Source organism: Pyrgilauda ruficollis, unplaced genomic scaffold (genome assembly GCF_017590135.1).
Source record: "Pyrgilauda ruficollis isolate IOZ18807 unplaced genomic scaffold, ASM1759013v1 scaffold47, whole genome shotgun sequence".
In the NCBI taxonomy this organism is placed as follows: domain Eukaryota; kingdom Metazoa; phylum Chordata; class Aves; order Passeriformes; family Passeridae; genus Pyrgilauda; species Pyrgilauda ruficollis.
This window is the reverse complement of record NW_024526266.1, coordinates 2,870,503-2,887,726: the sequence shown is the minus strand read 5'-3', so window position 1 is coordinate 2,887,726 and position 17,224 is coordinate 2,870,503. Positions and strand designations below refer to the sequence as shown.

Here is a 17,224-nt window from a genome sequence, read left to right as displayed (position 1 = left end):
GGGCCGGCGGTGCCTTTGGGGACAGAGAGGGACGAGCCCGAGGCCGCGGCGGCTCCGCTCCCGGGGATCGGGGACCCGCTCCCGCTCGGGGCTCAGGGACCCGCTCCACGGAAGGCATTGGCGAGTCCCCGCTTCGGGCACAGCCCTGTCCCTCCTACCGCTGGGAATGGAGGCTTAGCCAAGGGGCTCTTCCCTAGCTCCGGCGGACAGCGGCACATCCCGCGGCACCATGGGCTATTGCCCAGCGGCTGTCACCCCGCCGAGGCCAGCTCTGCTTCCACAGGGCGCTGTGACACATCCCTGGGGCCCATGCCAATGGTGCCTCCCCAGGGACACATCTGGGCATGGACAGAACCAGCCCAGCCCAGCCTGACAGCCCGCTGGCCGCGGTGGCACAAGGGTGGCAATGCCGAAGGGCTCCGTGTGACTACGGCTTCCGTGAGGATCCCCGCGGGGCTCTGCTGAGGGAAAACCCTGCGACAACGCAGCCCCCAGCACTGATGGGGCGGTCCCTGGCAGCCAAGGGCTGAGCAAGGAAAGTCACCGAAACGGAGCTGAAGTCAGGGCGGGTGCCTCCAGCATCACCCTGCCCGATGCTCGCCGTGTCACCAGCTCGGGGACAATGGTGCCAAAGAGCCCCGATGTGCTGGGCTATCCCAGAGAGCAGGCTGAGGCTCCCGAGGTGGCACACGGCAGCTTCTGGCAAGTGAGGGAGGATGCTCACCCAGCCCAGAGCACGGCCGCCCTCAGCTCAGGTGTGCCCATGCCAAGCCTTCGTTTCCACACTGTTACGAAGACGATTTTCCCACCTGAAAAAACCTGAAACCCTGCCCGGTCAGGAAATCTGCAGGTGGGACAAGCCAGCAACTGGAAACATATGTTTAAAAATAAAAATAATAAAACCTAATAAATGTATTAAGCCTGATGGTTCCTTAGGAAAAAATTGAAGTTTTTCTATGAGATGCAGGGGTTTGACGCCCCCAAAGCTCCATTTTTACCAGCAAACCCCCGTGCCCCTCACATGGCAGCTCTGTGCAGAGACCGGCGTGCACTCACACCAGGAGACAGCTCAACCCTGCAGTTCACCGAACGCCAAAATCTGCTTCCTTGCCCAGGGAGGTGAATCCCAACCCCTCCCATCCCATCCCATCCCCTAAATCACGCTGCAGCTCTTAAGTGCATTAAGCACCGCCAGCCCCCGTCGCCCCCGGCCACCTGCGCTCCGCAGCCCCTTGGGGCAGGGGCCACCGTGTCCCCACAGTCCCCAGCCAGAGCGCGGCTCCCAACACGCAGAAAGGCAGGTCCCTAAGGCAGATTTACGGGAGAAGTTTAGCCGGACGCGCGGACAGACGGACAGACGGACACTGCCCCATCGCCGCCCTGGTCCTGCTGCTTTGCATTTCCAACCTATTTCCCTAATTATTCCAGCGCTGCCGGGAGTCACCGCGGTCTCCCAGCTCTCTGGCACGCTCTGATTTATCTCTCAGCCGGGATAACAGCTCCCTCCACCCCCTTCTCCTTGGGGAATTCAATTTTCATTCATTTTTCTGCTTTGCCAGATTGATCCGGCCCCCTCTGCCCTGCTCTGGATCACTCATGGAAGTGGCGAGCGGGCAGAGGGAGCCACACAGCACCGAGCCCTCACCGTGGGGAAGCATCGTGCTGCGGGGGGGAGTCGGGGGGCTGCACCACCAAAAAACCACCCCACCAGCCCCTTCCCCGTGCTGGCTCTCACATCTTCCCGGCAGAGCTTTCATCCCTTCCTCTCCAGGTAGCACGGCTTTGTTCCCCTCCATCCTTCCTGCTGTCCATCTGTTCCTTATGTTGGTGGGGATCTTTTGGTCTCTTTAGGGATTTTTTAGATCACTTTGGGCTTTTTGGTCTCTTTTGAGTTTGTTTTTCCCATCTCACAGGAAGGAGAGGGTGGTTGAGATGGGCATGAGGGGCTTGCCCAGCAAATCCTCTCTGTGCCACCCAAAATGCTGCTGGGTCCTGGTGGCGCCCAGAGAGGGGGTTATATGTGGTGGGTGTGAAATGTTCCCCCTCCAGGTTTCTCCTCCTCCCAGAGCTAAATCAGAGCTAAGGCTCGATGGTGACCAGCCTGCAGAAGGGTGATTTTCATCAGGTTGCATTTCTGGAGCACTTTTGGGGGCTCTGGCCCCGCACAGATGCCCTGCTCCTTCCTTGGCATTGCCTGAGCCCTCTGGCCCTGCAGCCAGAGGAAGACACGAGCAGCACGAGGTGATGATCCAAAACCCACAGACGAGCAGGGATGCTGCTCCCACACCTTCCCTGCTGGGATTCATCGTTAATAAAATGCAGGTAAACCCCAGAGCCTGTGACAAGACACAGAGCCAGCCTCCCCTTGTGTGCCCCAGCCCTGGGCACACTGGAATTAGGGTTGGCTTGGACACTGCAGCACAGAGGGGGACATCAGTGCATTGTCCCCTGGTGCAACAAGGGGGTTTCCAGGCAGAACTGGGGCAAATGTAAAGGAATATAAGAAAATACAAGGAAAACTGGAAACTATAAGGTCCTGACTCATGCCTGGGGGGTGCCAGGGCAGCTCTGTCCCAGTCAGCAAACCCCAAAACGTTTGGAGGTGCCAGGGACCTGAGCTTTGTGCCACTCATGCAGCGAGTTTGCCAGGTGTCAGCCCAGCTCCCAGAGTCCCCTCGTGTGACAAAACCAGCTCCTCCAGAACAAGGTGGGGACATCCCTTAGAGTCCAAAGCCGCCACAGCCACCTCTTGGCATGAAGCCACCTCCCCTCTGGGCAGCATCGGCCGTAGCACCCCGAGCCCGAAGAATTATCCCAAGAATTACCCCCTCCCGCTTCCATCCCTATTGCAGGACAAGAACATCGAGAGCCGGGTACTCACCAGCAACCAGGGAAAGCCTCTCCCCTCGCAGGCAGGGGCGTTGCTAATTGTAATTGAAAATTAATCGGCGCTCAGCGAACCCCCGGTGATTTTATGGCTGCAGCGCGCGTGGAGAGGGGATGCCGGTGGAGAAAGGCTCTTCCCTGCGCCGAGGAGGGAAAGGGAAGACGGGCAAGGCTGGAAGGAGCGAGCGCTGAAGGGGTGGGAAGGTGCCTGGGTGTGCGGGGGGCTGGCCACCGGCCTCGCGGAAAATTAAATTGCACTTGAGGGTAAATTGTATTAGGGAATAGCGGCCGCCCTGCGGCAGCCTGCGGCCATTTGGGTAATTAGCCCCAGGGCCAGGAAGGGGTGACCCCATCGGGGAGGGCACCTCGGGGGCTGGGGCTGCGTCCCCAGGACAGCCTGTGCCACCTGTGAGTGTGGCCACAGCAGTTTGCAGCTCCCGCCGTGCAGGGCTGAGGGGGGACCTGTCCCCAAGTCATCCCGAGAGGGGGACACAGCGTGGGGGACACACCGAGCCTTGCAGCAGCCCCGTTGTGCCCTGCACTGGGGCTCCCCGCTGTTGGAGGGGGACACCCCAGTGCCGCAGGTCGGGAGAGCCGGGAGGATTGGGACTCCACCAAACAGGATTACGGAAAGTCTATTTACTAGACTCTCTTTTTCCTGCGCGCACAGCAGCTTTAGGCTGCGGGCCTGGCGGGGATGCTAATCTGGGCATCCCGCTAACCCCCTTCCGGCAGCGCCCACCTCCCCGGCCCTAATCCCGCTCCCTCCACCTGCTGCACCCCCTGCCCGCCCCACTGCGGCATTTTGGGGCTGAGGTGACCACGGGCACCCCCACGCTGCAATCCCTCGGTCCCACACAGGGCAGCAGCTGGCGGGGGTGGGGGGGTTATTGATGTTGGGGGTGAACCCCCCAGGGAAATCAAGGAGAAGGAGGCAGCAGGGCTGCAACGCCGAGACCCTCCCCATCCATCACCCGGCGGTGGGCAGGGCCGGCTCCCGGCCCGGGGGAGCCAGCCCCGCTCCGTGCCGGGACGAGCCCGCTGAGCGCCCGCTCAAGGGACACGGCCAAGGCCGAGGGGGCAGAGCTGGCAGGACAGGGATGCAGGACAGAGCTGGCAGGACAGGGGTGCCAGCCCCACAACGCCTAGAGGCGTGACCAGGGACAAGCGCTAAAGGAAAGATGGAGGGAGACGATTTATTTCACGGGCAGGTGAGGGAGGAAGGGCTGGAGGAGCCTGAGCTCCCGGAGCCAGGGCAGCGGCGGAGCTGGGCGCCCTCCTCCCCATCCCGCCAGCCCTCGCCTCCCACCTGGGCAAAGTGAAGATATCAAGAAAAAGGCTCCAAATCGGATTGACACCCCCCCTCCCCCTTAATAAAGTTTATTATCGGCCGGGCTCTAATCCTTTTAAATCCCCCACGCGGGGGGATGGGCCAGGATTAGGGGAGGGCAGCGTAATCCCAATGAATTTGTTACAGGGGGATTTAGACAGCGCTGGGAGAGCAGATGGCCCCGGCCCTGGCTCTGGAAAACAACCATTTTCCTTAATGATTCCTAACAAGGATAAAAGGGCAGAGAGAATCGGGGACAGGCGCAGGGGGCCCACACCCACGGAAGTCCTGGTCCCCAGGGATGCTGCCCTGTGTCTCCCTGCTCCGGACCGTGGGTGTGGGCAGCACAGAACTGCAGCTCCACAGCTCGTGCCAACTTTTTTCGGCAGCTTCCTGGCCCCCACATACTTCCTCTGCCTGCCCCTGCTTGAGGAGGAACCAGGAGCTATCCCAGCCCTGGGGATGTACAAGGGGCAGAGGCCCCGAGGTGCAACATCCCCAAGCAAAAGGCAGCAGAAAACATACAATAGTAATGAAAAATATTGAAAGGATTTTTAAACCAAGTGCTCTTCCCGGCGTGGGGTGGAGGCAGGAGCAGGGGCATCAGGAATGGGGCGGGGTAGTCCAGCACGCCCACGTGGCAGGGACCAGCTGACACAGCAGGGCAGGGCAGGCATCGGCAAAAATAATTTATTCCACTAAGACAAGCAGAGAACGAACAACAGCGTGGGGAGGGGGCGAGGAAACATGGGGAGGCCCTGGGCCACATCTCAAAGAGAAGGGACACAAAATGCATCTAAACCCATGAGTGCTGCCCCACCACCCAGCAGTGTCCCCTTTTTGGGGGGCTAAACCTGCACCCTCCTGGCCCCACTAGTGGTTGGACCCCAACGGGCTGCTCTCCAGCACAGGACTGGGCTTCCCATTTGAAACCAGCCCGGTGCCAGGGAGCGTCTGAGGGCAGCCGGGTGCCAAAACACAAACCTCCGTTCATGTCCCAGCTCCCACACGCCCAAAAACATGGCACTATGACTCGAAAGGGGGATGCTCTGACGCCTCCTTCCTCCCAAAAAGAGCCTTCCACCCCTTACCCCGGGTGAGGCAACTGCCTTGAGCAGGACAGCTCCTGAGGGGGCCGTACCAGACCCCCTACCCAAACGCTGTCTCAGCAGCTCACCCACCCTAGGAAGCCCCCCGGGCCCCCCAGCCCCTCTCAGGCCACGGGGAAGCCAGGGCGGCCTTTCCGGGCGCGGGTGCGGAGGCGGAAGAAGGTGTACATGCCCAGGAGGCACATGGAGGAGAGGAAGTAGAGGGCCACGCACAGGCTGATGTCCAGGCGGGAGAAGCCCAATCCAAGCACCCGCAGCCAGGGGCTCCTCCGCAGGCCTTCCCCAGCCTCCTCCTCCTCCTGGTCGCGGAGCAGGAGGCCGGGGGCTCGGCGGCGCTCCCTGCCCGCCGCGGCATGGCGGGGCAGGGCCATGGTGTCCCGCTTGCTGATGCGGCGGCGCCGGCCCGCGGCCGCTCGCAGCGCCTGGCTCTTGAAGTGCTGCTCGCTGAAGGAATCCAGGTCCACGATGTCCTCGCCCCCCTCCCGCAGCTTGGGGTTCAGCCGCACGATGCTGGGGCGCCGCGGCTCGGGGGAGCCTGGGTGCCCCGGCACTCTCGCCTCTCCCTCCGTCTCCCTTTCCTCCTCTTCTCCTCTGCCCCTCTCCTCCCGCGGGCCCTCCGTGCCCAGCCTGGCGCTGGTCCCTTCCCTGGCCACGGGGATGGGGTCGGGCTCGGTATAGTCCATGTAGATGTTGGCCGGGGAGAAGTGTGCCTTGAGGAACGTGACCACGGCCGGCTCCTCCCAGGCATGGACCCCCCGCTCCTCCTTGTGGCACTGGGGACACAAGTCCGGCGGAGGCCACTGCAGCTTGGGGAACTTGGGGTCCTCCGTGTCACCTCCTGCAGGGACCGGAGCCAGCGAGGGGGTTAGAGGGGACATGTGATGCACCCTCCCCCTGTATCAACACCCCGGAGAATCCAGCAGCTGGGGATGGGGACATTTGGAGGAGCCTCCTCGGGAGGAGGGGTCCTCCAAGGGCAAACAGCAGCTTTGGGAAGCTCCCTGTAAGGAGCATATAAGATCCAACTGTATCTCCAGTCCAGTCTGATATGCTGCATGACCAGCTGCTGTCCCCTGGGACGGGGGACAATAACAACAGGATGTCCCCACTGCTACACCCTGCAGCCATGTGCCAGACCCATCCAGGAGGAGGGATGTTCCTCCACCTCACCTCCCCTGGTGGCAGCCCCCCTTACCCGCCAGGCGAGCGTTGACCTCGTTGTGGTGTGACCAGAGCCAGAGGATGGCCTCCTCCCTGCTGGCCACCCTGTCCATGGACTTGGCTGCCATGGCCTCGAAGTGCTCGGCACACTCCTGGCAGCCGAAGAAGTGCCGGACGTAGCAGCGCATGGTGCTCAGCACCTCCAGGGGTAACTCTGGGGGAGGCAGAGCAGGGGGTGAGTCTGGACCCCCCTGTGCCACCACCACAGTCCCATGGCTGAGGCAGCAATCCCACACCCCAACTCTGTCTCATCTCCCCACGGAAACTGCCCCGGAGGAGATGAAGTGGGGGGAAACAAGCCTTTGTCTACATGCAGCATCCCTACCCATGCCAGAGCTCAGCTGGACACTCCCTCCCTGAGCCCCTGATGCCCCCAGGGACACCAGTACCTTTGTCAGGGCCGTTCTGGGCAGCCTGGACAGTCAGCAGGTGGAAGATGGTCCAGAGCCCACAGGGGTAGCCACGGAAGTGGCGTTCACTGCCCTGGCAGCCCACCCAGGTCACGTTGGTGGGGAGCACCGAGGGCTGGGAGGCCTGGTGGACAGATGGACATGGTGTGATGGGGCTGGCAGGCAGTGCCAGCTGGGGGGCAAGGGGCAGGGGTAAGGAGAGCAGGGGCTGGGGGTCCCCATGGGCATCTTACATCTCTCTTATTCTTCATGGCCTCCTTCAAAACTGTGCGGGGCAGCTCGGGCTCTGTCCAGTTCCTCAGCCAGGCATCCAGGGTCTGCAGGTAGGTCTGCACGCAGGGGCGCCCTGGGAAGTACTGCAGAGAGGGGAGAGGGGTGAGAAAACACAGATTTCATCCTGGGAGCAACAGGGCAGCCCACAGGCACTGGGCAGCACCAGCATCCTCTCTGCTGGAGAGCAGCAGGGTCCTGGCAAGGTTTTGGTGCCTATCTCTGAGGGGCTGGGGGCTGCAGCTTGTCCCCCCACCCCGGGTGGCAAGTCCCCTGTGTGCGTGTTCAGGCTCCAAGCCCCAACTGTGGGAGGCAAAAAGCCACTCTGTCCGTAAGTCTGGCAAAGCCGATTAGCAGCTGCACTTTAAAACCACTCCTGGGAGAGGAGCAGCCTGGCAGCCTAGGCCACCACCAGACAGACAGACAGACAGACCTGTGGGGAGGAGGGGACACCAGCACACAGGAGAAGTGAAAAGAAGGAGGAGTTTGCTGAGTCTGAGCTGCTCTTCCTCCCAGGCTTGTGGGGAACCACATGAAAAGACACAAATTTGCAGGGGAATTATCTGTGACCTGACAGTTGTGCTGCAAACACAGCATGTCCCCTGACTCCTCGGACAGAAGGCTTTGCTGTGTGATTCCCTGCCTCCAGGAACCACTTTTCCCCCCATTAGGACTTTTCTCCCTCTCCTTGCCTTTAATACCTCTTGGGAGTGCAAGAGTTAAAGCTGGGACCTGCTGGCTGAGCTCCCCCAGGCTGAGCCCTGGGCTGCAATCCTGGGGATGCTGCTCCGTCCTGTGGATGAGCAGGGCAATGGCAGCGCTGGCTCAGCGTCCCCGGGGAAGCACCAGCACCCACCACCCACTGCCACAGCTCATCGAGGGACAGCTTTGCAGGAAGAATTAAAAATGGATAAAATAAAACCATTGCTGCTTCCCAGCACCCCAGCACACTTACACCCATGGGCATGGAGTTGGTGTCATGGGGATTTATTTCCCTATTTCTGTAGTTCACATTGAAGGGAGAAAGAGTGAGGGCAATGGTTGGAAGTTGGCAGAGGAGCCTAAGTTTTGAGGACTTAAGGCATGCGTCTGGAGCTTTTTCCTGGGGGAGAGCAGATGGGGGTGGGAGCAGGGGGTGTCTTGCACATCAGTGAGGGCCATGCAAGGTCCAAACTGAGCATGAGACCCTGGATGACAAAGGAGGGAGCAAAGAAGGAGGGCATGGCTGTAACAGGGATTGGGATGGAGACAGGGCTCCTGCAGGCCCAGTGGAGGAAGCAGCCAAATGCAGCAGGACTCCATCACAGCAGGAAATTAAACTGCCCTGCTTGTGCTGGCTCAGAGCTCTCAGTCACTTCAGCTGTGCCAGGCCCAACATAGAAGAAAAAAGGAGACCTTAAATTAGACTTGTCTGGAGCCTGACTCAGAGTGGGAGTTCCTTTCCTGGACTACTATCAAAGGAGCCTGCAGAGACTGGCTCCTTGAGCTGAGCATCCAGATCAGAGTGACAAACCCCTGTGACACCCCAGCAGGTGACAGCCTCCCTTCTCAAAAGACCTCCTGCCTCAACACCTCCTACAAGTGATGCTCCCACTGCCACCAAAGCTGGCAACACACATCTTGTTTGAAACACTCCAGCACCCCCTCTTAGCTCGCACTGGGACTCTGGAGATCCACATGGATGGGATTGCCATGGGATACACTGAGCACCAGGACACAGGGCCCACAGCAGACAGCCACGCTTCACTACCCGTGAGTGCTGGGACACGCTGGCTGTTTGCATTTCCTAAACATACAAACGGAGGCACAGGCAGTTCCTCCCCGAACACCCAGAGCTCCTCACCTTCACCAGCGTGCCCACGTAGCACCTGAAGGCGGCCAGCTGTGCTCCCGACAGCGAGGAGGGACGGGCAGCCTCCACCCGCAGCGAGTAGTGCAGTGCAGACTCCAGGTCGGCCATGTACAGCTTGGAGCTGGGGAGGGCAGTGCAACAAGAGGCTCCATCAGCCACGGAGCTAGTCCTCACCCCAGGGCTTTTCCCAGGCCCCAGCCCCTGGCCCGCCCGGCCCCGGTTTGCCCAGCAGGGGAGGGGTCTGACCGGTCGGCTCGCAGGGGATGTGACACGCGGTCGCTGTCGCTGAGGCTGCTGGCCGTGGCGTTCAGCTTGTAGGAGCCGCGGGTGATGCCCGTGAGCGTGCGCAGGTAGTAGGTGTAGAAGGAGCGCGCCTCTATGTGCCTGCCAGGAAGGAGAAGCCCTAAGTCCCCAAGGAAGGAAGCCAAGGAGATGAAGGCTTAGCCAAGTGGGTAGCTCAGGCCTGGGGAGGGAGCTTGGGGCACTCCATACTCTCCACCTGCCTCAGCTGTGGGTAGACTTACATCCTAGAGCGGAGCTGAGCCCCAGGTAGCCATATCCCACCTCCAGGCAGATGTGGGAAGGGAATGGCTCAGTCACAATGATTTTCCCTTCTCCCAGCTCCAGAGCTGGCAGTGCAGTTCAGTGCCCATCAGCAACCTCCCACCAGCCTCCCCTACTCAGCCAGTCTCTCCTAATGCACCTTCCCACAAGTACAAAAGAGCACAGAGAGATGGGGCACAAGGCTGGCACCCCAGCAGCATCCCCAGAGCCATCCCGCCGTGCCCCACACTCACACAGGCAGGCGGGAGAAGGAGCCATTGCGGAGCAGCAGGTATCCAGAGGGGAAGGAGGTGACACCAAATTTCTGCACGAGCTCCTCCTCGCTGCTCAGCACCCTCCTCACCGCAATGTTCTCATACTGCAGCATGTCCAGGGCCACCTGCAAGCCCCAGGGTCAGATGAGGGGGGCAGAGGGATTCCCCAGCCCCACCAGGGAGGCAGCAGAGCTGTTCAGTGCCCTGTGTAACATCTGGCACTGGCTAAGCTGTGTGCAAGCTGGGCAGGGGTGCTTCCTGGAGAGAGCTGCCCTGCCACAGGCACCCAAGAGTTATCAGGCAGCAGGGACAGAGGCTCCAAGAGGAGTGGGGGATAAATGCAGCTGTACCCACCTCTCTGCCCACAAAGGAGTTGCTCTTCTCAAAGATGAGTGCCAAGTACTGGTCCTTGTTCCTCTGGAAGAAGGTGCGAACCTCCTCGGCGCTGCAAGAGACAGGAGGACGGCAGCAGGTGCCTCGGCATCAGCAGGATGCTCTGCCCTCCCCCTCACACGGAGCTCCAGCCTTGCCTGCTGGGATTTGGCAGGGAATGCTGGTGCAGGATCAGCCCCAATGAGCAGGCAACTCCTCCTGCTGAAGTTTCCAGCCTAGTTTTCTGCTCTGGTTCACAGGCTTTGAGAAAACCCACTGGGCTTGGCCAAGGAGGTAGAAAACAAAGCACAGGGCAGGGCAGGAGGGAGCTGCACACTCGCCCAGAGTAAAAAACAGCAATGAACTTGAACCAGGGCTGGGGTATTTTTGTCCAAGACACAGAGGTACCAGAGTACCTGAGGCATGTGCCTGGCTCGACCATTGCTCTGGGAAATCCAAAGGCTTCTTCTCAGGACAATGCAGCAACTGCCTGCATCCAGCAAGGACAACTCAGATACCAACAAAATTGTAGAGAATCGAAAAAACCGTTTTTCAGGGCAGGAAAGAGCTTCTAACACAGTCTCACTCAGCATGGTATGACACTGCCATGTCCCAAAGATCTTGGGGCCAAGGAATTGCTTGCTCCAAGTAAGGCTGATGAGTAGGTTCGTTAGGAGATGTGACAATGTGGCCCATCTCGTCTGGGCCATGGACACAGCTCTACCCTGGCCAGGTCATCTGTGTTTCCCTGGGACGTGGGTGATGCAGTAGCTACTCCTTGCTCATTATGGGTTCAGGATTTCCCCAGAAACCTGTTCCCCATGGGACAGAGGCCATCCTGGCCCCCTGCTGCCCCTACCTTGCTGGCTCCAGCGGAGGACAGGCGGGTGGCCAGGCATCCTGGCTCTGCTCAAGGTTGGTGATGATGGCGTGGCGCAGGTCCTCGACAGTGGCACTGGGATCTGCAGAGGGACAGGACACCAAGGGGTCAGCCCTGGGGAAGCCAATCCCAGGGTTTGAACCCAGGGAAGCTGCTTGGAGCTGCCCCCCACAGCTCCCTGATATTGCAGTGTATGGGAGGTGTGGGCAGCAGGGCCATTCACACCCAGGGCAGAAAACCCCATGGTTCTGAATACTCACTGGTAATCCTTATTCCATCCTCTGGCTTCTTGCTAAAAGCTCTGAAGAACTGAAAGGGAAAAAAAAAAACACAAGGGGAAACTGGAGTGAGTGTTAGGAGTGGGACAGGAGGCAGTGCAAGCCAGCAGGCTGAGGCTCCCTGTAGACCAGCTCTGACTCAGTTTCCCCACAACACTGCAGCATGCTAACTGACATCAGCCAGCACAGAGACAGCTCCCAGCCACACCCCCACTTTTGGGGCATCCCCAGAGGGGAAGGATGCAGGTATGGGCTGGGAGCCATGTCCAGCCAAGGGCTGAGCACTGGCAGGCAGGGAAGCAGGTGTCTCCAGGGGTCCCAGGGAGGCAGCTGGAACCTTCCCAGTCCTGCAAACCAGTCTCCCCGCTCCAGAGCTCTGACAAAGTAGGAAAAAGGGGGTTTTCCCATTCCTGGCCTCCCACAGTGGCTCCAGTACCCAGGGCAGAGCCAGAGCAGCAACAGCAGCTTGCATCAGCCAGGTGTTTGCTTTGCAGGCTGGGCTGGGAGCTGGGAATGTTTGCAAAAGGTGCTTGGTAGGGACACAGGATGTGAAACAAGTGACATCTTGGCACGGCCACATTAACACAATGTCCCTGCCCCAGGAGACGCTTCCCTCAGTGTCCCAGGGCAGGGGGCACTCAGTGAGACCCCAGGACAGGGCTGGGGCCAAGCCAACCTGCCTGAAAAACCCCAAATCTGACCCCACCTGGAGCTGAGCCTGTAAGCTGAGACTAAAGGCATGTCTGACAAAACCCTCATCCCTGCCTATTCCATCTCAAGGCAAACCTGGTTTTAACTGGTGATTGTGGCACCTGGAGTGCTTTGGCATCACTGCTTGTGCTGGAGCAAGGCTCCGTTTTTGCAGTGGGAAGCTCTGCAGAAGCTGTGTTGACACAGCTAAAGGGCTGGGCACAGGCCCAGGAGGAAGGGTGGCTCCTTGCCAGCCAGCACAGGAGGCTCCCAGGAGTTTCAACCTCCAGCAGCATCCCTGTGCCCTCCTCCAAAACCTGTGCCTGCAACTTCTCTCTGCCCTCAAGCAGTCTTTCCTAAGTGTTTCCAACTCAGGATTCAGAGTCTCCCTCGTCCTAGCAGTCATCCAGCCCCTGTGTTTTGCCACAAAACACCATTTTGGCTTTCCCCCTTCCTTGTTGCTCCATCACTCAGCAGTTGCACTGGCTGCAGCCAGGACACAGCACTGTTTTGGGGAAGGGTGAAACAGCTTCAGCCTGCAAAGCCCCAGGGGGAGTATTTTGGTGCAATACCCCTGTCTATCTGATTGAGCAAGAGAGGGACAGGCCAGAAGGCAAAGCACAGTGAAATCCAGCCAGTACCCAGCACACACAGTCTCACCTTCATGGTGGGGAAGCCGGTTATCCCGAAATCGGAGCACACCTGCTGGTTGTCCTCATCGGCACAGTCGATGGCTGCCAGGATCACTGCAGGCCTCCACTCTGCAGGGACAGAGGATCAGGTCAGCACAGCTCAGCACCCCCACGGCCCCAAAAACCGCCCTCCTCCCCATGAGTGCTAGCAGAGACAGGAGGGATCTCCAGCGGCAGAGATCCTCCTGTCCCAAAACCACTGCTTGCCCCTCGCAGGACAGTGACCGATGGCTTGCAAGGCCAAACAGCCAGGGCTGTGCTCTGTACTGGTGTGTGGTGCCCTACTTTCCAGGCAGCAGGCACACAGGGAAAGCCTAGTGAGGCGGGAGCCGGCTTTGCACACCCTGCTCTGCCAGTGCCAGAGCACAGGCAGCTCTACCCAACACTGCCTGCCCGGCTGGTTCTGCCTGTCCAGCCTCTGCCCCAGCTCCCGGGAAGAGGACAGCAGGAGAAGGGGAGGGATGGCTAGCCACAGCTCGGGGAAAGCAAGGAACACAGGCTCCAGTGTGTCTCACCCCAGACCAAGGGCTGATAACCAAGAGGGAACTACCCAAAACTAGCAGCCAGGCCAGGGCACTGCAGCAGAGCCTGCCCAGGTTCTGAGCATCCACTCCCCATTTGTGACTCCCCAGTGAAGACCAGCAGGCCCCTGGGGTAAAACACATGAACAGAAGGGGACATGGAGGCATTTTAAGCAGCAGCCTCTGAAAACCAGCAGGAAAATGGAGAATAAAGCTCTGAAATGGCTTATTTTTAGTGTAAAGGACACAAGCTGTCCTTTAAGGCAGGAGAATGCCCTGCCTTATCCTTAGAGTGGGACAGGGAGGGACATGGCGCTGGCACGCAGATGGAGCCCATGCTGACCTAGGCAGGAGCATGCTGGGGGCAGGGACACACTGTCCCGTGTCTCAGGTGACGGGACAGGTGAGCTGCTTCCCACTGCCCTGGCACTCGTGGCACAGGAGGGCTGGTGACGAGCCCTGCTGCAGGGAGCCAGGCATGTTCCTATACTCATCTGCACGTGGTGTCCGCAGGTCACCCTAGCATCCTCCCCGTCCAGCCCACTCCTACGAAAATCCACCCGTGGGAATGGCAGCGAGGATGCTGAGCAGCACGGGGGTGGCCTTCCCGCCCCGCCTCCACGGGCACACCATCCAGGCTCGGCCTCCGCAGCAGGGAGCCCTGGGGGAGCCCTCTTTTGGAGAGCGGCCAGGAGAGCCGGCATTGCCCCGCGGGGCCCGGGCACGCACCCCATTCCTCACATCCTGCCCGTCGGGGAGCTCTGACGGCATCCCCGGGGAAGGACGGCATCCCCTCGGAGGGACGGCATGCCCGGCCGGCCCCTGACTCATGCGGCAGCCAGCGCGCTGTATCAATTAGCGCAATAACAGGGAGAACCCCGCGGTGCCGGGGGAGGCAGGATGAGTCCCGGCAGGACGAGGGGCCCAGCAGCGGGTGTGCGGGTCCCCAGGCGGGGCTGGCACCGGCCAGGCCGGGCATCAAGGTCAAAGCCGGGAACAAACCAGCTGGGATCAGCGCCCAGCAACCTGCCGTCCCGATCCCTGCAGACACCGGGAGCAGCGGGGCTCAGGGAAAGTCTGGGGGGCAGCGGGACCCCCATGCCTGGGCAGGCTCAGCCTGAGCTTCTCCCTGCCAAAGGGTGTACAAGAATGCTGCTAAGACAGGCCTGGATATCGGGGGGGAAGAAACCTGGACACCGGCAGGGAGCTGGGCCTTCCACCAGGCTGACGTTCCAGGGAGGCTGGAGCTGGCCGCAGGGGGATCTTGGGGAGCTGACAGAGGGCAGGGCAGAGCGGATTGGGGGACGGCGGTGGGAAGGACGCAGGATGTAGGGATGCTCACGGGAACGAGGATGCAGAGCCCGGGATGCAGGGAGGGATTTAAGAGTGCGCGCGGAGAGGAGCAGGACGACGGGGCAAGGACGCAGGAGGGACTGCAGGATGCTCCCGGTCTTGGGGAAAGCGGGACCCTCTGCGCAGGGGCACAGGGAGGAGGATTTAGGGGCGCTGAGATAAACACAGATGAGGTGAACAGAGGTGCAGGGGAATTTGAGAGTGCAGGCGCAGAGACACCGGGTGCTGACGGAAGAGGACACAGACAGGGATAAGGGCTGGGGGGTAACAAGGTCAAGGGCACGGGGGGATCGCGGAGCCGATGGGGCGGGCAGGCGGGGATGAGGGGAAGGGGGGCCAGCGCGGCCGGGGACTCACCGCGGATGTCGTGGGCCAGGGCCCGCCATGTGGGCGCGAAGTGGATGCAGTGCCCGCACCAGGAGGCGAAGAACTCGACGGCCCAGGCGCTGCTGGAGCCCAGCAGCCGCCCCTCCGCCCCCGGCCCCAGCAGATCCAGGGGGTCAGAGGCCGAGTAGAGGCGGCCGGGCCGCGCCGCGGGCACCCGGAGCAGCAGAAAAAGCAGCAGGAGCGGCGGGAGAGCCGCCGGGCCCCCGCGGCCCCCGGCCCGCGCCCGCCGCCGCCACATCGCCCGCCAGGCCGGCCGGCACCGCCCGGAGCCGCCTTTAGCGCCCGGAGCCGCCCGCAGCACCGCCCCCGGGGCGGGGCCGGGGCGGGGCCAGCGCGGGGAAGCCCCGCACCGGCAGCGGCACGAACGCCCACGCACCGCCCCGTCAGCGGCCCCGGTAGGCCGCCAGCCCCCTCACATCACGGGGAGGAGCCCGGTGCTCCCCTCCTCGCCCCCCCCCTCCACCCTTTGGGGCGGTGTTACCCTTCCGTGAGGGGACAAATGGCATAAAATGATACAATTCTGATAAAGGGAGGACTGCCCAGGGAGGGGGAGGAGTCATGGTCCCTGGAGGTGTTTAAGGAAAGAGCAGACTGAGTGCCGCGGTCTGGTTGGCAGGGTTGGGCCATAGGCTGGATTCGGTGAATTAGGTCTTTTCCAACCTAAATGAATGTGTGATTCTGCGATGGCGAAGGCAGCTGATTCAGCCCCAAAACACACGTTGTCACCATCTTGGGCACCCCGGGGCAGCGCCCTGGTCAGATGCCCTGACATCAGCCAGCGTCACTGGGCACCACCTGGACACCCTGTGGAATGGGCACCCTGCAGACATCCCTGCCCTCTCCCCAGCCCTGCCAGGGATGCTCAGCAAAATCCAGCTCTACATCTAAAACAAGCAGCTTTCTACCCCCAGTGGCCCCCTCAATGGAATGTCTTCAAACTGAGAGTTAGATTAGATATTAGGAAAAAAAAACCCTCTTCCCTGTAAGGGCGGTGAAGCCCTGGCACAGGTTGCCTAGAGAAGCTGCGGATGCCCCATCCCTGGAAATGTTCAGGGCCAGGCTGGATGGAACTTGGAGCAACCTGGTCTAGTGGAAGGGTCGGCAGGATGATGGAACTAGATGTTTTTTAAAGATCCTTTCCTACCCAGGCCATTCCAGGGTTCTGTGATTCCACCCTCCCGGCCAGGCCAAGCCGTGCCTTCGCTCACGCACACACACACGTCACCGGCTCCCAGACCCAGACGGAAGGTGCCCGTTGCTCAGTGCCCCGGGGCAGAGCCAGCCACTGCCAGGATGGACACAGCCCCAAAATCCAGTTCTCCGCTCCCTCCCCAGCCCCTGAGGCCAGGGAACCTCTGGCAATGGGGGTGCCCATGGCTGTTGAGGGCTTGTTGCTGGCTCTGTCCCCAGGAAGGCCATTATCCATGCTGGGCCCCACCTAGGCATTTTAGGCGGACTTGCCATGCTAGAAAAACAAGCCTGCCAGAGCCCAGGCTCGCCGAGGCAGTGGAGGGCAGGGGCTCCACACGGGGCACAGCTCCAGGAAACGACAGGGCTCCCTGACACAGGCTGTCCTGGGGGGATGGAGCATGGTGGGCATGACCCGTGGGATTGCTCCCACCCATCTTTTGTGGGTCCAGGCTGATGGGAATGGGGCTGAAGATGGCCTGCTGCAGCCCTGTCAGCTGTAATTAAGTCCTTAAGGGATTATCATGCCTCATTGTCTAACCAGGAGGCAGAGAGAGACAGCCTAGCCCGTGCAGGGCTGTTCTGAAAGGCGGTACCTCACTACTGACAGAGACTTTGCCAGGACTTGTCCTCATCCAGCTGGTGATTAAAACACAAAAATCCCCATGTTCAGGGAGATCACCACCGTTATCTTCCCCCTAGGTTAAAGCTTTATTTTAAGGGCTCATCAGCTTGATTAGGTTATCAAGGCAAAGGAGAGGTGCTCAGTGCCTGTATAATTGCCAGCATTCTCCCCATCCAGCTCACCCCTTCCTCCCAGGCAGCCCAAATTCCTTGAATCCTTTTTTTAGATGCAAAAGCAAGGTGCAGAGGCAAGAGCCCAGAGCCCGGGGCTCCGGCTCCTTTGGAGGTGAGCCATGCCATTGCTCATCCCCCGGAGCCCTGGGGTGGGGATGCTCCTGCTTCC

General features: G+C 60.7%; 1 protein-coding gene across 1 annotated transcript; it reads right to left on the bottom strand.

Moving 5' to 3' along the window:
- Positions 1-4,892: 4,892 nt before the first annotated feature.
- QSOX1 (quiescin sulfhydryl oxidase 1) lies at positions 4,893-15,334 on the bottom strand. The gene is made up of 12 exons (XM_041479115.1): positions 15,040-15,334; positions 12,777-12,877; positions 11,409-11,457; positions 11,128-11,230; positions 10,251-10,341; positions 9,876-10,021; positions 9,325-9,462; positions 9,070-9,199; positions 7,190-7,312; positions 6,936-7,080; positions 6,521-6,700; positions 4,893-6,163 (listed from the first exon to the last, which is right to left on the bottom strand). Exons 1-12 carry the CDS (start codon positions 15,305-15,307, stop codon positions 5,430-5,432), a joined length of 2,208 nt encoding a protein of 735 aa, XP_041335049.1. The 5' UTR covers positions 15,308-15,334; the 3' UTR covers positions 4,893-5,429.
- Between the last annotated feature and the right edge of the window lie 1,890 nt (positions 15,335-17,224).

Excerpts from the sequence above, each read along its gene's own strand:
- QSOX1 (XM_041479115.1), bottom strand. The coding sequence starts at position 15,307 with ATGTGGCGGCGGCGGGCGCGGGCCGGGGGCCGCGGGGGCCCGGCGGCT. Across the intron at positions 7,313-9,069 it reads ACGTGGGCACGCTGGTGAAG|TACTTCCCAGGGCGCCCCTG; the intron begins GTGAGGAGCTCT and ends CCCTCTCTGCAG. Across the intron at positions 6,164-6,520 it reads GGTCAACGCTCGCCTGGCGG|GAGGTGACACGGAGGACCCC; the intron begins GTAAGGGGGGCT and ends CGGTCCCTGCAG.